Source organism: Mustela nivalis (genome assembly GCF_964662115.1).
Source record: "Mustela nivalis genome assembly, chromosome: 4".
NCBI lineage: Eukaryota > Metazoa > Chordata > Mammalia > Carnivora > Mustelidae > Mustela > Mustela nivalis.
In genome coordinates, this window is record NC_139023.1 from 28,133,442 (window position 1) to 28,155,806 (window position 22,365).

At 37.4% G+C, this 22,365-nt stretch overlaps 1 protein-coding gene across 2 annotated transcripts; it reads left to right on the top strand.

Moving 5' to 3' along the window:
• Positions 1 to 6,093: 6,093 nt before the first annotated feature.
• COMMD8 (COMM domain containing 8) lies at positions 6,094 to 20,955 on the top strand. Of its 2 annotated transcripts, XM_082728490.1 has the most exons (5): positions 6,102 to 6,251; positions 10,741 to 10,896; positions 15,045 to 15,197; positions 17,753 to 17,908; positions 20,025 to 20,955. In XM_082728490.1, the coding sequence occupies exons 1-5, from the start codon at positions 6,186 to 6,188 to the stop codon at positions 20,043 to 20,045; spliced, it is 552 nt and encodes a 183-aa protein (XP_082584616.1). In that variant the 5' UTR covers positions 6,102 to 6,185; the 3' UTR covers positions 20,046 to 20,955. The 2 variants fall into 2 exon arrangements, with proteins under 2 accessions (XP_082584617.1, XP_082584616.1); XM_082728491.1 differs by lacking the exon at positions 10,741 to 10,896 and having other exon boundaries at positions 6,094 to 6,251.
• Positions 20,956 to 22,365: the final 1,410 nt, after the last annotated feature.

A 22,365-nucleotide genomic window follows, 5' to 3' on the forward strand; every position in this document is an offset into this window, starting at 1 on the left:
CTCTCTCTCTCTCTCAAATAAATAAATAAAATCTTAAAAAAAGCATTACTTAATTACATATAAAACTCAAAAAGAAAAAGACTTCCAGTTTATCAAGTTTACTCATCAGGATGAAATGAGATATTTAACCAAGTGACTTCTAAGAAGCTGTTTCTCTAGGCAGCCAAATCTGAGTTTATTCAGACAAGACTGAACGCTGAACCTACCCAGTATTTACAAATTAACTATTTGTAACTTCTTTCAATGCAATGGAATCAATGCCAATATAACATTTAAATGTTTCCTGTATGGCTATAAGATGATAATTAAACTCATTTAAACTTGAAGGCTCTTTCCTCTCAACAATTTATGGACAAGAATAATTTTAAATAGATTGCAATGCAAATCACTAAGCACATCTGCATTGCAACACATGAACAAATTAGTCAACTTCACGTCATAGAATAACCTGAAAAGCAGGTTTGAACTGAGGAAATAGATGTGGAAAGCTACAAACAATTTCTTTTATTAAAGGGTGCCGTAAACTCTAAATAATGAGTTAATAGCTTTTGATTCCTAGAACATTTGTCAGAAATTGTACTTACTGAAACTTATGTAGTCAGCTCCTGGGTAGCAAGAGTAGGGAGCCCCAGAATTTAGGGACGAGAAAAGGTAATCATCTGAAATTAACTAGTAAACTCCGACCTACAAGAATGGGGAATAGAAATTCCCAGAGTAATCCTCTGGAACAGAAATATTTCCTAAATTTTGGTCAAGAGTCTGTGTGAAGGAATTATAAGGGTATGGTAGCTAGTAAAAAGGAGAGTCAAAGAAACAAAGTTTTTAGTTCAGGCTAGAGGAAGGATGTTTTGTCTTTTTTTCCTTTTTAAAAGATTTTATATATATTTTTTTTTGGCAGAGAGACGGAGAGAGCATGAGCTGGGGAGAGGCACAGAAGGACAAGCGGACTCCCCACTGAGCAGGGAATGCAACATTGGGCTCAATCCCAGGATCCAGACCCAAGACCATGACCTGAACCTAAGGCAGACACTTAACTGAGCCACCCAGGTGCCCCTGGGATGCTTTGTCTTTTCTTTACCCAGAATTGTTCCTGGAATGAAAAAGGACTATGGTCCATTACAATTTCAAGGAAACATTTTAGATCTATTCCATTTTCTTTCATTTAGTCTTATATTCACTGAGCAAGTTTCTAATCCTTGATTGGTTAAAGGAACTTACGGGTCAAGGGAGAATGCCCTAGGATGAAACAATTCTTACCCTGTGACACTCTGGTTTATCAATCAATCTCTTAAGAGGTGGCTTACAAAACAGAGATTTATTCTCACAGATCTAAGGGCTAGAAATTAAAAATTCAGCTGTTGGCAGGTTGGTTCATTCTGAGTGCTGTGAGAGAAGGATCTGTTCCAAGCCTCTCTCCTTAGCTTGGAGAGCCAAGCTATCTTCCTGAATCTCTTCACATAGCCTTCCCTCCATATGTATTGGTGTCCAAATTCCCCCTTTTCATAAGGGCGTTAGTCATACTGCATTATGATGTACCATAATAACCTCAATTTAACCTGATTATCTCTCTATATAGAGATCTATCTCCAAATACAGTCGCATTCTGATGTACTGGGGTTTATGACTTCATTGTATGAATTTTTAGGGGGACACAATTTAACTCATAACAGAGGAGAGATATTGAGGGACAAACAGCCATCTCTACTATAATGCCCATCTTGTGTCTGAATGATTGGCACAATCTATCTCTCCTCTGCCCAAGTCAGTTACTCATGGGAGTTCACAGGGATGAATCAGCTCCATATTTCTCTTGAACTTTCCTTATCAAAGCACCTCACCAGACTCATTAGCACAGGGCATGTGCGTTTGTGTGTGAACGTATCTTACTTTGTTCCCAGGGCTATATGCTACTTATACTTACTTATAATATTAATACTGGAGAAAGATAACCTTTCCTATGGGCGAACTACATTCTAGATGCCATGTTAACATATTGTATGCGTTACTTCGTTTTAACTTCATGCAACTTTGCTATGTGGGCAGTAGTTTTGTCCCTATCTTCTGCCAAGGAAACCGAAGTACAGTGAATTTAAGCAATTTTTCTGAAGTCACATGGCTAGTGACAGAGATATAAATGGCCTTTGACTCTAGAGCTACTACAGCACACTTTTCCTCCAAAAGTTTTCACTAACACAGTGGCTATGGTTTATGACTCTGTCTCTTGGCCAGAGCCCCAAACCTTCAACTGTCAGGGAGGACAGATGTTTTATCTTGTCTTATAGCTTGCATTTTATTTCTATATTCTCTTTCTCTTTCAAAAACATCCAACCCCCATAAATTCCATTGATCTCAGTTCCGTAGTTCCAGAATATCTTTCTTTTGAGATTTTAAACAAGTTCATTGTTTGTTTGTTTGTTTGTTTAGTGAACTATAATTAACACTCAGTGTCAGTTTTAGATGTACAATATAATGATTCAAAAATTCTACGTTACCCAAAATATATTTTGAGTCTTTCCATTTGTATCTGGTTCCCACAGCCACCACTCATCATCTAGGTCCCTAGATTTCTACAGCGTGTGCATGCAAATTAGGTCATATTAACTTTAATGCCTACTTTAGTTAGGATTAATCTGGAATGGCCCCCAAATGGAGTCTCCTGCTTTCACACTTCTACCCAAGAGCTGGTTTCCCAAAGTCTAACTTCTTTCCAGAGTATAACATTTAAAAATGAAGACCAGTGCATGTCAATTTGCTGAAAGCTGGGTAGCTCAGTTGGTTAAGTGTCTGCCTTCAGTTCAGGTTATGATCCTAGAGTCCTGGAATCAAGTCCCACATCGGACTCCTTGCTCAGTGAGGAGCCTGCTTCTCCCTCTGTGTGCTGCTCCCCCTGCTTGTGTGTGCTCTCTCTCACAAATAAATAAAGCCTTAAAAAAATAAAATAAAACTACTTGCATTTCTGACATCATCTCCACAACACTTGCCTTGCTCGCTATGTACAGTCTGGCTAAACATGACCTTTGGTTATTATCTTGAGTAAGGCAGACTTTCTCCTGCTTCAGGGTCTTTGCATTCTAATCCCAACTCTCGTTTTCCAGATGTTTGCCTTCATGGCTCCAACTCCTCCTTTATGCCTTAGTATAAATGCCACTTCTTGGCAATGTATTCCTTGACCAATCTAAGTATATTTCCACCATCCCTCTCTATTACATCACCTTGTTTCATTTTCTTTAGGATGCTTCTCCATAGCTGACATGCTCTTATTTGCTTACTTGTTTGTTATCTGAGGCCCTGCCAAACACAACAAGAAGGTCAGTTATTGTTTACTGCCTGCAATGCTGGAGCCATTCGGATATCTAAAACAAGGGAGATGTTTAACCAGTAATTGTTAAAGAATGAGTGAATGAATAAATCTCCCAGGGAATGATGAAAAAAATACTCTCTTGCTCCTTCCACTTCAAAACAAAAAAATTTCAATCAAATAACCTCAAGAAAAAGCAACAAATTAACTCTACCAGAATTGCAAGTTCAGCTCCGCAAGCGCACTTCAGTGAGGCTTATCTGAGATCTTTTTTACACCACTGACTTACATTGCCTCTACTGCACTATATAACAGCCAAGGTGGGTTTTGGAGGCAAATCACATTCCCAAGGCAGAGAGATTCTCCAACCCTATACCTAGGAGGGTAAAGAAGGAGGAGACATTCTGCTTTCTGGAACCCACTAAACTTTGGTTAGATAACAGGTGAGAAAAGAAGGTCACTTACAAAGGAATGTATGTGCCAGACTAGACTTCATTTCAAGAACTTGACATATACGAACTTATGACTCTGTAAATTCTGTGCTAACCTTATAACCATGTACAGGTGAGGAATCCTAAGCACAGGGAAGTGAACACAGCTTGCCTAATATTACACATCTACTAATTTGCCTAAGTGGGGTTTGAATTTAAGAAGTTTAGCTCCAGAGTCCATGTTTCTAACTGCCACTATGAGTAAGTGGAACATGGAAACTAGAACACTCTTAGTAAAAATGGGACTGTAAGAGACAGAAATAGGTTTTGAAAACCTCTTGGATTACACACATAAGAAGATCCTCTTACTTATCAAAAGGCAAATATTAAGCACTCTCAACTTGTGAACTATATTAGAAGCCATGTGTTTTGGAGCTCCTGGGTGTCTCAGTCCGTTGATTATCTGCCTTTGGCTCAGGTCATGATCCCAGGGTTCTGGGATAGAGCCCCGCATCACTATCTGTCTGTCTGTCTGTCTGTCTGTCTTTCTCTCTCTCAAATAAATAAAATCTTTTAAAAAAAGAAGCTGTGTTTGTTAAAGGTTGAGTTTTTTTTGTGTGTGTGTACTACTATTACATATTTATTTTTAAATTTTAATTCCAGTTAGTTAAAATACAGTGTTATATTAGTTTTAGGCATATAATATAGTGATTCAACAATTAAAGGTTAAGTTTTGTTACAACCAAATTCCAAAGGTAAAACCAAATTCTTCCTAATACCTAGTGTTGCTTGAGAAAGAAATCAGGACCTAATTCTGTATCCTCTGACTAAATCTTGGGCCCTGCTTTACTTAGTAACCTATTTTATGACCTTAGGAAGTCATATCACCTCAGAATGCCTTTCTTTCCTCATTAGGGCCAGTGAAACACAGACTCAGTACAGTGACTTTGCAACTAACACCCGTATGACCTTGGACAAAGTCGATACTGCTTCACCAAATTTGTTTCCTCATCTTTAAAAGTTGTGGTAACACCCACAACACAAGGTTATATGGAGAATTAATAAGATAAAAACAGTTTGGCATATAGTAGATGCTCGATAAATATCTTTACCCCATTTTTTACAATATATAAAATCTACCTTTTTCTTAGAAACAGACTCTACCTCCAGTAGTCTTATTAACAGATATAGATTAGCTAGGAAGTTTCCAGATTCCATGTTTATTAACTATTACTTGAGAAGCTCCTATGCACAAAGTGTCTTAAGATAATTATGCTTTAGTTGGGGCAGTGATTGTTGTTAAGTAACTATCTTTATTAAGAACTATAAAGTGGTAAATATTTTAAGTGAGGGACAGTTATGAAAATTCAGAGTTGGAAGAAATTGCTTTCACCTCCAAGAGATAGGGAACAGAGTAGAGAAAGGGTATTAGAGCTTAACATTCGAGGATGTCATTAATAAATTGTATTTCTTTGCATAGCCCACACAATTACTTTCTCCTCTGTGGTATGCTTCCTCAGTTTTCACCACTTTTATTATTAAGTTTATATTAGACTGTAATTTCTGGATCTCTTACCTTTTGTGCAATTCTGGATAGCAGAACTGTCTTATCCCACTAGATTCTCCAGCACCCGATCAAAGTAACAGTTATAATGAGGAGAGAAATCATAGAAAAGCTGTTTGGCTTTTGTTGTTAGTTCAGTGTTAGTGTGGCTGTCGAGTGTGGCTTTGTTTAACTTTAGCCTGTGCCGCTTAGCTCTTGTGACTTCTAGGGTTGACATAAAATACAGACTGCCCAGTTAGGTTTGACTTACAGATAAACAAGGAATAATGTTTTCGTATAATTATGCCTCATGCAATATTTAGGGCACACATATAAGAAAATATTATTTGTTGTTTATCTGAAATTTCGGATTTAACTGGGCACTCCCATCTTTTTATTTGCTAAATCTGACAATTCTCCTGACTTCTCTGATCGTGTTTGTTATTTGGAAATGGGCACGAGAACAGTACCTTCTTCTTAAAATAATCTATATGAAGAATATTGCACACAGGTAAACCCTTACTTAACCTTCCAAACCAGAATACTTTAGTAGGAGACGTTTGCCAAAACTCAGGGACAATGGCCCTGAGCTCAAAACACGGTTACTTTTATTAGTTGGCTTTCAACGGAGTGCAGGGAAAGTTTTATAGAACTCTGAACAAAGTTGCAAACTGCTCTGAGGATCTGCAAATTTGCCTTCACTGTTACAACTGTGTTCAGAAAAGTTACTCCGGGAGAGAAGGTGATTTTCCTTAGTTACAGGGAAAGCGGTAGCTGTGCCTCTACGCATGCGCACAAGGGCTCCAGCGTCTCCACGCCCAGCCCCGCCCCCCGAGAGAGTCACGTGGGTGAGCCGCGGCTCTAAGGCGCGACGGGGCCGTGTCATGTGACCGAGGTTCTGCTCCGTACTGGGATGGAGCCGGAAGAGGGGACGCCCTTGTGGCAGCTGCAGAAGCTTCCAGCCGAGCTGGGCCCGCAGGTGAGGAGAGTGCAGGCGGTGTGGCAGGCGAGGCTCTGGGATGGCCTGGCCTGCAGGTCCGGCCCGGTTTGTTCGCGAAGTCTTCGCAGGGGTCACCCAGGCTTGTCCAGGGCAGGGATCCGGGAATGGGTGTGATGACGGGTGTCCGGCCCCCTGCTTCCCCTGGAGAACTGAGGAGGCCGAGGCTTTTAGCGGCACCTCCGCGCCCCTGCTCGGAGCTGCCCCTCGAGGGGCTTTTCCGACCTGACTTGCTACGGGCCATGCTCGACCCGGGTGGGGACGGCTGGTCAGCTCCCTCCCTAGTGCGGCCCGCGACTCTGTGACTCTGGGATGGGGAACGAAGTCACCACCATAGTGTTTAAAATCTTACATCGTGGAGCCTGTCAATTTATTCATTCATACACTACACACCTTCACTCTCCCTGTGCACCAGGCACAGTGCTAGGTGCTGGGGACAAAGCTAGTGACCTAGTGGCCCCGTTATTGGCCCCACCAATAACGGGGCCACTTACTTTAGGTAACGTGGTATAAGGTAGCCTTTCCCTCAAGAGGTGACATAGACACTGACACCCTGAGCCTGAGAAGGAACCTGATTGTGCGGATCTGGGAGAAACAGCCTTGTTCATTCATGGGGCCAGCTTTGCACTGAAGTCTGCCTTGTGCTGAGTGCCCATATGGCTGGTGTAAGATGAAATGGTGAAGGAGATACAGCCTGTGCCCCTGTGGAACTTGCTCTCTTATAAGGAAACCAAACTGAATTAACCAGCAGTGAGCTTGTGGGACAGGGAGTACTCCGGATTTGAGGGGGCGGGGAGAAGCTTTGCAGAAAAGGAACATCTAAATTTCTAGGTTGAGTTCTGAAGGATGAGTAGGACCCAGACAAGCTAGAAGGAAAGTGTTCTAGGCAGAGGAATAGCAGCTACAAGTCTAGGGGAAGGAAACCAGCCTCCACAGGTTTTAGGACCTGCTGTAATTTTTTTAGAGGCTGAAATTTGGAGTGAGCAGAGCAGGGAGACTAAGACTGGACAGGTGAGCAGGAAGTCAGGTGGCTCAAGTCTTTATGTATGCCATGCTTTTGTGTTTAGCCTCAATACCAAAGGCATTGGCATATGGAGTTTGAAAAATCAAATGTGGAGAGAGTAGTTATGTCTAACAAGTATTGTGACTGGATGGTGAAAGGAAGAGAAAACCCAGTGGTTTCTCTAAGAGGAAAATCTGACTGAGAAGAGGGTTTTTCCCCCCTCGAAAAGAAGGAAAGACCTGAAGGAAATCTGTCTGTCCCTAAAAGAAAGCAATATATGCAAAATTGAGCTTCAGCATTAGCTCTGGGAGCTGTGTTTCTGTTTGTCCTGAGAAGTCAGCCTACGAACTCATTCTGTTGTAATTGATACGTAAATATGTTTACCCTTTCTCCTCTGTCCCACAGCAATGCAGGTCTCATCACACAGCTTCTTGACTGGTTGGCGAGCTCTCTGGTCTCTCTTATTCTGAACTCCTTCAGGGTAGTTACTTCGTTTTATATCCTTATAAAGAGTGCTTGAGAGTTCTGTTTGGCTCAAGGTGGGTTCTTGATCAGTGTTTACCGAGGGAAGGAATTAATGCATGCTAAGATCTGCTTAACCATGGGGGCAGTTACCCCGGGTGCCAAGCTTTGGTGGGATGGCCTTCAGTGTCAGGGATAGGCACCACTGAGTAAGTCCCAATTCTCATCCAGTCACAGTGGGCGAAAAGTGGGTTTGGGGGCTTTGCCTACATAATGTGATAGAGGGGTATGTGGTAGGTGGCTTTTATAAGCCCCACATATAGGTCTTCTTTTTTCCTCTATTCTATTTATAGTGGGAAAGTGTGGGGGAGATAGAAGGGAAGAAACTTAATTCTTATCAGGATCAAAAATACCCTGTCTTAACTCTCTTCTGTGTTTTTATGAGTGCGGAAACTGAAATGTCAGCAGAGAGTTGGAGTAATGGGCCCGAGGTTGTCAAACTAAGTGGCAAAGGTGGAACGTGTGTGTTCAGATCTATTGACTGTGAGCCTTTGTGTTAGCCTTCTGCCCCTGTCTTCTTTCTACCTACTTTTTCGATAAGGTCCATAACCTTTCCCACCGTGTAGGTTGATGACACCTAGATCTCTGCATCTAGCCAAAGATCTCTTCCCTGAGTGTCAGGCTTCTGCTGAGATAACACCCCACGTATCTCAAATTCAGTGTGTCCTGGGCTGAACTCCTCACCCCACCCCCCCACTACTCTTCCTCTGGTTATAGCTTCATTTTTCATTTTTGGTTTGGGGCACCACCATTCACCCAGCCACTCAACCTAAAATTCTGAGTATCATCCTTGGTTGGTTCTGCCTCCTTTTTGTGTCTCTTCCACCTCTGTACTGCCTCCATTTTGAGTGTCCTCAATTATTTAGGGACCCCTGATTTCTTCCTGATAAAACTGAAGGCAGGGGGCCTTTGGTCTCACCATCTCTCTTTCCTTTTCTTTCCTAACTTGTTGGCAAATTTTTGGAAAAATAAGGCAAATATTTGAGTAGGTTGCTTTCCTGTGGAAATAATTAAAAAGCCTGGACACTGTAAACAGGGCTCTTTGTGATTTGGCTTCCACTCACCTCTCCAGTCTTGTATCCTGTCTTTTTTCAAATTGAACAAGTGATTTTACATTTCCATTCTATACATATGCTGTTGCTTGGGACTAGAAATGGCCTTCTCTTCCATTTAAGACTCATCGTTTTAAAAGAACCCTTTCTATGTTTCCTCTCTCTGCTCTTTTGTAGCTTCTATAAACTTATAATATACCTCCAATCATTCTAAATTGCATTTATGTATTTGTATGTTTGCTTTTCTCTGATAGACTAAAACTCTATGGTAGAATCTTACTTTTTTTTATCCGCAGTTTCTCATTTGTAAAATGACAGCACTTAACCTCATGGGGTTGTAAGGATGAGCACAGTGCTTGGTACTCAGGGCGCCGTAAATGATAGTTATTAATGGCTGTTCTTGCTTGGTATCTCTATTAACTTGTCTAACAGTTGAATAAAGTGCTCATTACATATTTGTATATATGAATACAAACATATATAAGTGAATGAATGAATGAGTAAAGACATTTGTATTCCAAAAAGATAGCACTTTTATTTTTTAGTTAGAGTTCTGGTTTTTGCTTTAGTTCTTGGAATAACATGGGGTATATGTAGAGAACTTTGACTGAATTTCAAATTAAGAATGTTCATTGATTTATGGTATTTAAAAAATCTCATATAGTGCCTTAGCCATCACTCAGAAGTGGGTTACCAGTTTCTCATTTCTATTCTGATATCTGTGGTGTTATATAGAAAGAGTTATTGCTTAAAATGGAGTAGAATATGGTTCAGGGGAAAAGAGTTATAAGACTTGTTGTTTAAATTATTTCCAAATTATTTGGGTTCAGATACTCTTTTACAAGACACAAATAATCCCAGGGTTCTGGGATCGAGCCCCACATCAGGCTCTCTGCTCAGCAGGGAGCCTGCTTCCTCCTCTCTCACTCTTTGCCTGCCTCTGGCTACTTGTGATCTCGCTCTCTGTCAAATAAATAAATAAAATCTTATAAAAAAAAAAAAAAGAAAACCATATCAATCATTTATCTAGAATAGTGCTGGCATAGTAGGTGCTCAGTTAATATATGTTAAAGACATGGAACCTGATACCAGTAGTAGTAGTGGTAATAGTGATAATAATAATAAGAAGAAATATGACAATGGCTGGCAAAATGTTTAAGTGTTTTATACATGCCAGGAATGTGCCGAATGATTTGCATGTACTCATTTAATCCTTACAACATAATGGGGGTAGGTGATATTCTCATTTTATACATGAGAAAACAGGCACAGAACATGTAAATAACATGATCAAACTAGTTAAGTGGTGAAACTAGGATTCAAACTAGACAGTTTTATTCCAAAATTCAGTGTTAATAACTATGTTCAGTTATATATATGTTAGGATTTCCATTGCTGATGCTACGGTAGTGTAGAGATAAAAGAATGTAAAAAAGAAAAAGAAAGGTACTGACCACTGTCTTGAAATAGACCAAAAGAAGTGAGTATGAATTCTGTAAAAATGGAAGTAAAGGGAAATGACATTTATTGATCTATGCTAAAAAAAACTTCAGACTGAAAGTCATACTTTTTTTTTAGATTATTGGTATAAATACAATGTCTAATACCAAGCTGAAACCTTTATATTCGCCATCTTCTTTCATGAATATTGGGCAAATAACAGTGTATCTATGAAATTATTTTAGCCTCTGAAGATGGACAAGATTATAGAAAGTCTGTGATTTTTATTGGAGCCTTGATTTTTAATTAACATAATGTTAAAAATAGTTATATTTCAACCTCAAGCTGCTTTGCAGATAACATGAGCTTGTCCCAACTGTATTTGTTTCCTACAAGGAAGATAAATCTTTTTTATAAGTTTACTAGTAATTCATTTATTTCTTTTTCTCTCTAGCTTCTTCACAAAATAATTGATGGCATTTGTGGCCGAGCTTATCCTCTCCATCAGGATTATCACAGTTTTTGGGATTCAGCAGAATGGAAGAATGTTCTAGAAGATATTACCAAATTTTTCAAAGCTGTAGTTGGTAAAAATTTATCTGATGAAGAGGTAACTTCACTCCAATTTTCTATACCTTATAATAAATAATAGTTTTCAGGTTTTTCTAAACTGGTCTTGAAGGCACTATATTATATAAGAGTCATCATCAGTAAGTGTATATTTATACCTTTTTTAAAAAATTTTATTCATTTATTTGAGCAAGAGAGAGAACATGAGAGATCAGGAGTGGGAGGGGGGTGGAGGAGGAAAAGGGGAGAGGGAGAGGGAGAAGCAGACGGCTGGTTGAGCAGGTAGCTTGATTTGGTCAAATCCCAGGACCATGGGATCATGACCAGAGCTGAAGGCAGATACTTAAACTGACTGAGATCCCCAGGTGCCACCAGTAATTATATATTACATTACAACAAGAAACCTTATAATTGTGAATAGGCAAATCTGATTGTGGAAGTACTTTTTTTTTTTTTTAATAGTTCTGGTTGTTTGTGTTCTTAAAATTGTGACAACATTTAAATCATGTAGAAAAAAAACCTAAAAGTTGCATAACTGACACCTACACTCCCATTATCACAATTAAACAGTTGTTAATATCTTCATGCCTTACAGGTTTGTGTGTTTGTTTTAGAAACAAGGCATTACAGATAAACCTAAATACCACCTGGGCATGGCACTCTTCCCCTTCACTACTTGTGAAGTTGGTGTACATGTTCTGTATTCTATATTGTATGAATATTGGCATTGTAAGCAATATATACAATTATTTACGCTGTTTAGACATGTAACTTGTAATTGATAACATGTATCCCTTTGTGATTTTTTTATGAAATGTTGTATTTTAGACTTATCAGTGTTGGTAAATGTAGATCTGGTTCATGTATTTTAACTCTTATAGTATTTGATGATAGGAATTAGCAGGACTTATTTTTCTGGCCCCCTCCTGATGAACTATTAGATCATTACCTCTTCAATGCATAGTACTTCTATAGACATTTTGTACATGTCTCCTTATCCACATATTTGCCAACTTTTCTTGGCTAGACATCTTGACATGAAATTATAGGTCATAGAGTATCCTTTTATTGAATTGCTTTTGTACCTTGGTCAAATATTATTTTGACAGTTTGTATAGGTTGCCTACTCTTAAAAAAAAATGTGGTTATGTATGTTCATTTGATTTGGATGGTATTCTGGGTGGGAGTTCTTTGTTAGATTTATTTAAGTATCTAATCCCTTTATGTGGCTTGCCTTTTCACTATTCATGGTGTCTTTCTGTGAAGAGAAGTTCTGAATTTTAATAGTCCAGCTTTGTCAGTATTTATTTTGGTGCTTAGTGCTATTAAGGTCCTGTTTAAGAAGTATTTGTGCCAAAGTCATGAAGGTGTGTGTGTTAGTTTTCTTCTAGAAGCTCTCACATTTATGTTACTGATGCATTTTGAATTAATACTTGTGTGTGGAGTAAGGGTCAAGTTCACATTTTTTCACATCAGTAGCCAGTTGACTCAGTACTGTTTATTGAAATGACTGTCCTTGCTCCCACAGAGTTTCTGAGCAACCTTTGTTGTAAATTAGGTCACTGTATGTATATGTATATGTGTATATATACATATATATATACATGTGTATATATACATATATATATACATGTGTATATATACATATATACACACATACATGTATATACACACATATATACATGTATACATATACACACATATACATACAGTGAATATATATTATATACACACACATATATACATACAGTGAATATACATGTATATATAGATACACACACATGCACACACACACACTCACATACTCAAATACAGGCACCCCTGTATCTGGACTCTTTATTCTGCTCCATTTGTTTATTTGTGTATATTTCTCATTACTATACTGTCTTAATTACTGTAGAATTAAAGCTGTGTTACATAAAGTTTTGTATCTGGTAGTAGAAGACCTTCAACTTCATGTTTCTCCAAGATTGCTTTGGCTCTTCTGGCTTCTCTGTATTTACATGTACATTTTAAAACCATCTTGTCAATTTCAACCAAAAAACCTGCTGGGTTGCCATACCAAAATATTATAGACTGGGTGGCTTAAACAACAAGAATTTATTTCTCACAATACTCGAGGCTGTTGAGTCCAAGATAAAGGTGCTGACTGATTTGATGCCCAGTTGAGAGCCCTTTTCCTGGCTGCAGACTACCTGCTTGTTTTGTTTCTCACATTGGTGGGGGAGGGACAGAAGCATGTTCTCCTCTTTCTATAGGGGTACTAATCCTATCATCACTAACCCACCCTTATGACCTATTAAACTATTTCTCAGAGGCCCCATCTTTAAATATCACAGTGAAGGTTAGGATTGCAATGTAGAAATTTTGGAGTGACATAATTAAGTTCCTAGCATGGGATTGCACTGAATCTCTAGATCATTTTGGGAAGAATTTACAGCTTAATATTAATACACCCAATCCATGAACATGGTATAACATTTTTAATTTGGATTACTTCAGTTTCTCTAACATTTTGTAGCTTTTAGTATAGAGATCTTACAAATATATTGTTAGATTTATTTCCAAGTAATTGATATATTTGATGTTTTTAAATTTTGTTCTCTAGTTTTTATTGCTATTTTGTAGAAACACCATCAATTTTTATATCTTTACCCCATGATTAACAGTTTTTAAAAATTTTATTATTTAATGGCTTATAAAACTTAAAAAAAATTTTTTTTTGGTATAACATTAAAAAGTGGTAAAAATTAAAAAAAAATTTTTGGTTTAAATTTTCTTGGTATAAGTTATTTTCTTTTTTACATTTTACATTTTTTACATTTTAATATCTTTTTTCCCTTACCTTATTGCACTGGCTAACACCTTTAAAACAGTGTTGAAAAACAAAAAAAAAAAAGCAGTCTTATTCCTGACCTTAGGGAGAATGTATTCACTATTTTATTATGTTAGTTGTATGATTTTCTAGATATCTACTATTAGATTAAAGAAGTTTCCTACAGTTCCTACTTTGCTGAAATTGTTGCCATTGATAGGTATTGAATTTTATTTAAATGCTTTTTCTCTAAATTTGTTATTTTTTTTCTCCTTTATTTTGTTGATGTGGTGTCTTTCATTGGATTTTTAAAAGCTAAACTAACCTTGCATTGCCAGAATAAATACCACTTGGTCATGATGTATTATCTTTTTATGATCTCTAAATTTGATTTGCCAGTATTTTATTTAGGATTTTTGTATCTTTTTTTTTTTTTTTCAATATTGGCCCATAGCTTTTCTTTTCTGTTATGTCCTTGTCAGGATGTCAGGTTTTATTCTGGTCTAATAAAATGAATTAGGAAGTATTTTTTCTCTTATTCTTGGAAGAGTTTATGTAAGATTGATTTTTATTTCTTTCATAGTACTGTGTTACTGTGTTGCATAATTTTCAAGTATTTGGAATTTTTTTTATCAGTTATGATTTAATTACACTGTGGAGAAAAAAACAAATAATTTGATTGCAGTTCTTTGAAATCTTGTGATTAGCTACATGGCTCATCATATGGTTCATTTTGGTGAATGAATGTTCCATATACTTTTGAAATAATATGTATAATGTAGTTATTGAACACAATGTTCTATATGTCAGTTAGGTTTAAGAAAGATAGTGTTTTTAAGTTTTTTATCTTTACTGATTTTTTTGTCAGTTACTGGGAGATGTGTTAACATTCTAATTACGAAGGTAGATTTATCCATTTCTCCTTTTAGTTCTACCAAGTTGTGTTGCTTTATATATTTTGAAGCTTTGTTATTAGGTGCACACAAATTTATGATTGTTCTTTCTATTGAATGGCCCTTGGGCCATTATTTATTTCTCATAACACTTTTTGCCTTAAAGGCTACATTGTCTGATATTAAAATATCTCTATCAGCTTTAGTGGTTTTTGCTTCTATGCTACTTCATCAGTCAGTGCTTTTCATTTCTGTTTTACAAAAATTTGTTAAAATTGCTTGTTTGTTAGTTATGCATTCTCCTCTTACTCTTTTCACAGAGATAAAAACATATATATATATATATATATATATATATAGATATATATACATTTTTTTAAAACTGTCATTTAAAAGATTTTATGAAAGGGGAGAGGAGCTGTGTTTACATTTTAAACAAAAAGACACTCACTTATTTTCTGTTTATTTTTATTTTCATAGATATTTCAGCAGTTGAATCAGTTGAATTCATTTCATCAACAAGCTGTCATGAAATGCTTAAAAAGTAGGAAAGATGAAATCAAGCAGGCTCTGTTAGAAGAAATAGTTGACATTTCTTCTGCACAGCTACAGGATTTTGATTGGCAGTTAAAGGTGAGAATCTGTTTATGGGCATGATGCTTTTTACCTAATTTTTTGAATAGAAATGTTTATTCTTTTTCATAATATACACCTAAAATTTCTATTATTTTAAGAAAACGTCAAAAAATTGCATTTTTACTTTATCTTAATACAGTATAAACATCCATATAATATGTAAAAACATTACATTGGTAATAAATTTAATTTACTAGAGCTGTGAATCATTAAATATCTTGAGTAGTGGAGTAGTATGTATTCAACATCTGTTTTTGGCTAGAACTTTCTAGACTTTATAGTCTTCCTGTAAATGCGATTCTGCCTCCAGGGGGAAAATATATAATGTGCTGTTAAAAGAGCACTTGACAAATATTTTGAAAAGAGACTCATGGTCTGTAGGATTCATAAGGAACAATTTCAGACCAACTTTCCATGCTATATAGGTTACCTAGATCTAGATGAGGAGGTAGTGCTGAAACACATTGTCTTTCTTCATTTCAGCATGATAAGTGCCTCATATTGTCTTTGAGGATATAGTGGAGAAAAATGTGGACAAATCAGAGAGTTAAATGTGTCATAGCTGGATGAATAAGAAAAACAGGTGAATTTGTGTTAGCCAGGAAGGAGGTCTCTGTGATTCTGGTTTTGGCCCAAACTTCTTCAACAAATATTCTTTCATGAATATTATGCTTGTCAAATCTGAGATATGTTAAATATTAATATAATACAATCAAAGTTGAAAATTATTTTATAGCAAATTACAGTGATGGACCAAATGAAACAAAATAAACTGAGCAGAGATAACCTAGGTAGAGGATTTTTATTTAAGGAAAACCAATTTAATATAAAAGAATATGAGAGATATGCCAAAAGTAATTTGTCTGAAAAATATTTAGTTGTTTTGATTTGCCAAATGTGGCCTGAGTCAGCAGTATAATGATTCAGTCTTCTGTTGGTAGAAATGTACTGTTTGAAGCAATGGGTAGTTCTAATTCTGTTTTCATTCATTAAGTCTTTTTAGTTAATTTAATTTAGTAATACTTTTATTTTTGGCTGCCAAAGTTAGAGATACTTAAACAAATTGGAGCCAAACCAAAAAAGAATGAACAGGAACTTAAAATTGTGGTACATGAAGGTTTTTTGAAACACTTGGGACCCTGTATCCAGAAAAGAGAAACTTTAGTGGAAAAATTACACTTATCTTTGAAGAACTAAAAGTTATCTCTGTAGATGAGGAGTTGATACATGCTGTGTGGCTTCAGAGGCTAAGGTCTAAGGTATATGGTTTCCAATAAGATGAGTTCACCTTCAGCCATAAGGAGAACTTTTTTTACAGCTGTCAGTATCTGAAGATTTTTTTTAACCACTTCTTGAGGTAGCATGTTCACCATTGGTCGTATTCAAGCATAAACTGAGAAAGCACTTACTAGACACACTGAGAAGGAGGATTATCTATAGGGTAGACCATCTTTGGTACTTCAGACCTCAGATATTATGAGTCCTGGTTTTTGAAGAGAGAATGAAGTAGGTATGTAAGGATTTGATTCTGTAGTGTGTGCACTCTGAGGACGTTTGTTAGGGAAGTGTAGTTCGTTATCAGGTAGTAAAGGTACAAGTAAATTTTTTCAAGTGGTAGCACTTTGAAGATTCAGGTATTGTGGTTTTTTACCTCAGATTCCAGGAAAATTGATTTTCCCTTTGCCATAAGCCAATAAAGCTGTCGTGTTTGTTTCAAAAATTATTAGTATCATAAATACTTGGTTCTTTCGTTTCCTCTAGGATTCTCTTTAGACAGAAAATAGGAAGTGGAGTAAATGTTGAGTGTTTTTGCTGAGTGGCTGTAATTAAAAATGGTATCTTGATAACATACTTATCAAGGTTAGCAGAAAATTGGCTGATTTTATTAGCACCACGCTTTAACCAGCTGAGCTAACTGGCCCGCCCAAATTGGCTGATTTTAAATTAAGTATCTTCATTGCACAAGGTTTACCAGGGTTTTTAGTTTTATCTTTGTTCATGGACTTTCATCCTCTTGGTATCTCCACACTTCTTCAAGTTTAAGAATTCTTGGTGTTCTGACGCACTGGGGGTCCATTCAGTACTTCCTTCCCACCCATAACTGTGCTTTGGATTTCCGCTTCTACTACAAACTTTGCCTGGTTTTCCTTTCCTTAGTTGTCTTCCTCTCTCATCATCCTTTCTCTGTCCATTCTTTATATTTGTGCTGGTTTGGCATGGGTTTCTTTATTTCTTCCACCTTTTCCTGTACTTGACAGCAAACAGAAGTATTCTTTTCTTTTCTTTTTTAAAGATTTTATTTATTTATTTGACAGACAGAGATCACAAGTAAGCAGAGACAGGCAGAGAGCCGGTTGCGGGGCTCGATCCCGGGGCTCAATCCCAGGACCTGAGATCATGACCTGAGCCGAAGGCAGAGGCTCTAACCCTCTGAGGCACCCAGGCGCCCCCAAGTATTCTTTTCTTAAAATGTATTGTTAATAAGCTCTGATGCCTATTTAATATAGTCTTTTTTACTACTTATTAATTACTGTTTTCTTCATTTTAAACAGCTTGCACTGTCTAGTGACAAGATTGCTACTTTACAAATGCCGCTTTTAAACCTTCATCTAGACATAAAAGAAAATGGTGAAGTCAAACCATATTCTGTTGAAATGAGTAAAGAAGAGCTGCAGAATCTAATAAATTCCTTGGAAGCAGCTAATAAGGTATTTGTTTTAATTTTGTTGTGTGTTTTAAATTATTCAAAAAAATTGATAAAGATCGATATGTTCGATAAAAATCGATAAAAATCAAACAAATATCTTGTTTGATTGATACTCTTCGAACACTAGAAGAAAAGCTCATAATTGACTTTTTATATTTCTTTTATTCCTGATGTGTTAAGCGGAGAAAATACCTTGTTGATATATTCTGTATCTCTAGTTTTAGATATTATAATTTATAATTATAACTACTTAGTTTTGAGCATAATTGATCAAGTAGCTATTTTTGATAGAATAATGGTGGTGTTCTAACAGCTCTATTTTTTTTTTTTTTTTGCCTTGGTGCTTATTAAAGATTAAAATAAAATTTTTACCTTGGGGCTGTGAAATTAGTTGATCCTGAAGTGTTTTTATGATTATTATGAGTAGTCCTGATTTTAAAGAAAAGAGTATCTTATTTAAATGCACAAGTAAGGGATGCCTGGGTGGCTCAGTTGGTTGAACATCTGCCTTCGGCTTGGATCACGATCCCAGGTACCTGGGATTGAGCCCTGCATCAGGCTCGGTGCTCAGTGGGAAGCCTGCTTCCCCCTCTGCTGCTCCCCCTGCTTGTGCTCTCTTTCCGTCAAATAAATAAATAAAATCTTTTTTAGAAAGTTTTAACAGCCCAAAGAGAATTGCTTTTATAATCTTCTAAGTAGGGAAGACAAAATGTGGCTTGTAGTTAGGACAAAATCAAGTAAAACTAATGAGTGACTAAAGACTTTACACATACAAAGGATTGACTAAATAACAGGAATAATTCTCAGTGTTTCTTTAATCAGAAAAATCCTATTTAAACAGTAGAAACTGCTGCTGTCAGAAAAAAATAAAAATAACTGTCTCTGTACATGTGTGTTCTTTTCATGATTGCTCAGCATTGGGCACCTGAGAGTGGCTCAGTTGGTTAAGCGTCTGCCTTCAGGTCAGGTCATGATCCTGGAGTCCGGGGATTGAGCCCCACATCAGGCTCCCTGCTCAACGGAGAGTGTGCGTCTCCCTATCCCTCTACCCTTCACCCTGCTCATGCTCTCACACTGTCCCTCAAAATCAATACATAAATAAATAAATCTTAAAAAAAAAAAAAAAAAGTAGAACCAGGGTGCCCAGGTAACTGAGTCACTTAAACATCCGACACTTGATCTCAGCTCAGGTCTTGATCTCAGGGTTGTGAGTTCAAGTCTTGCATTAAAAAAAAAAATGTATGGCTAAGAAGGTTGGGCAGGGGCAAGAGACCTTGGTTAGAATATCTGACATTGATCACTGGGGAGCTGATCACTAGAGAAGATGCTGAGCAATCTTTTTTTTTTTTTTTAAAGATTTTATTTATTTATTGACAGAGAGAGAGTGTATACAACAGGGGAAGTGGGAGAGGGAGAAGCAGACTCCCCATTGAGCAGGGAGCCTAGTCCAGGACTTAATCCCAGGACTCTGGGCTCGTGCCCTGAGCCGAAGGCAGACACTTAACAGACTGAGCCACCTGGGTGCCCAGTGCCGAGCAATTATGAAAGAAACACATGTATACAGAGAGCTATTTTTATTTCTTTCTGACAGCAGCAGTTTTATTTAGTCAACCCTTTGTATATATAAAATCTTCAGTCACTCATTGGCTTTTACGTGATTTTGTCGTAACTACAAGCCATATTTTGTCTCCTGTACTTAGAGGACCCAGGACCTTGATGTCACGTCCTGAGCCAAAGGCAGAGGCTCAACCCACTGAGTCACTCAGGTGCCCCCCAGCCTACCTTTCTGAAACCCTGGTATATTCAGCTTCCGTCTGCAGTTACTCAGTCATTTTAGTGCCATGGTGACTAGTCCACATGCCTCGTAGCCACACGGGTAGCCTGGCTTGCTTCTGGATGGGGCTCAATGTCTGAGCGTGTGTGTGGTAGAGACTCATTCCAATGTTAGCTGAGTCTGAGCCGTGGATCCTGGCAGGTCTGCATCATCAGTTACTGTGCATTGTACTTGCTTGTTATCACTTGTCTAGCTCTCAGAGATTTCAGAGCATTTCATTAAGCAGACGTGGGCATCATTCTGGAATAACCTGATCCCCTTCCCCCCAACTTTGTGTTTTAAGGTGGTCCTGCAGTTGAAATAACTGGAAATGGTGGATACCAACACTGTCAGATTCTACTGCTACCCCAGATGCGACCGAGTGAATACTGTGTGTTCAGAGCACCTGCGCTATACTGACTGTTTTGCTGTGCTGAGAAAGCAGCAGTGTTGGGATTACAGAGATAAAAATGTATCCGCTTCCCTAAAGAACAGGAAATGACATGGTTGACAGGAAATGCATAAAAAACGAGAGATGAAAAAGCTGTGATAGCAGTTTATATTTTCATAATGGCTGTTTTGCCTCATTTATTAAATATTTGAGAAATCTTTATAGATATACAGTTTTATTGAAAGCTAAAAATAGACTGTAAAGTAATGTAAACGTACAAAGCACAAATCTACTTGAATGTTGCTTAAAGGAATATATGAATAGCAAGGATGTGTATTATGGATATATATGATTAATTTGTAATATTTTAAAAATAACTTTTAAAGAATGTATAAGCTGCATCTATAACTCAGGAGATTCCATATCTTTCTTCTATTTCAAAGGAAAGATTATAAAATGTAAAATTTCGTAGAGAAAGAAGCTTCTCTTCAGACATGAACAAGAAAAAATAATTAAATTTGCATCAACAATGAGTTTATGAATTCCAGAGATTAAAATCTTTTACCCGAGTGGGAAAAAATGAAAGTAACACTGTTACTCCTGCATTTCTGTGTCTGATCGGGAGGGTATGCTTTAATAAGAAGAATGGATGTCGTTGTATAATGTATATATAACTATCCAGATGTCAGCCAAGATTAAACATAGGTCCATTTTTGTGATAGACTTTTAATACTGAAGTTAATAGTTTTGGGTGTTAACTTCACTGGAAAACAAACCATTTTTAATTGCAGTTAACTTTAAAAACAGGCATTCTGAACAAATAAAAAATGTCATTTTACTTTCACCATATTGCTTTATTTCAAAAGACTTACTGCATAATGCAGTGACCCATAATTCATTGATGTCCGCTATTTGCAAGCTTAATCGCTCTGAAGAGCATCAGACTGTTTGAGGTGTTTAGAACAGTTTTTACTGTTTCTCATCGTAGAGATGAAGATGGGCTTGAGGGGTTAAAAAAAAAAATGCATGTTACCAAGGCCATGCTACTCGAAAGGTGTCTGTAGACTAATGCCAGTCTGCGGTCTGGGGACTGTCTCTTACAGGTTTGGGATTAGATGAGGAGCATATGCCAGTGTTCATCAATATATCGCTTTTCTCACTGAGAGATGTTGATTATGGAAAAAAAATCAGTTGGACTAAACAGTGTGCTTAGGGAAGTCGTTGACTTACCCCCGTGCAGGTTCCTTATGTTATGGACTGGTAGCAGTTTGTAACCTAGCACTTCAAATAATACAGATGATCACCAGCGTATGATGGTTTGATTTAGGATTTTTTTGACTTTGCTATGGTGCTAAAGGAACCTGCATTCAGCAGAAACCATACTTCGAATTTTGATTTTTTTTTTTTTTTTACACATTTTGTGTTTTGATCTTTTTCTGGGCTGGCAATGTGCAGTACACGATCTTCCAGGGCTAGCAATATGCATTACAACACCCTTTTCTGATATCGGGCAGCGGCAGGCCCACAGCTCCCAGGCGGTCACAAGGAAACAGCTGATACACTGACAGCCATCTTTTACCAGGACAACCACACTGGTTTTCACTGCAATTTCATAAATTACATGAGGTATTCAACACTTTATTAAAAAATAGGCTTTGTGTTAGATGAGTTTGCCCAGCTATAAGCTAGTCTAAGTGTTCTGAGCATTTAAGGTAGAGTAGGTTAAGCTATGACGGTCATTCGGTGAGGCTTTTTTTTTTTTTTTAAAGATTTATTTATTTATTTGACAGACAGAGATCACAAGTAGGCAGAGAGTCAGGCAGAGAGAGGAGGAAGCAGGCTCCCTGCTGAGCAGAGAGCCCAGTGAGGGGCTCAATCCCAGGACCCTGGGATCATGACCTGAGCCGAAGGCAGAGGCTTTAACCCACTGAGCCACCCAGGTGCCTCTCACTGAGGCATATTAAATGCATTTTTGACTTAGAGGGCTTTCAGTATATGATGGGTTTGTTGGGATGTAAACGCACTGTGTTGAAGATCTATACTGATTTGGTCCTTCTGAATTTCAACCCTCCATTTTCCTCCTTTGAGAAGCAGAAAATCTTTCTCTACATATTCTTCTTGTCGCCACCTTATTTATCACTATTAGAATATTTAACCACGTATTGAAATATCACCAATATACTGTAAACCTCACATATTTAAAGTGTATAATCGGGCAATCTGGTAGGTTTTGACAGCCAAGAAAGCATCACCT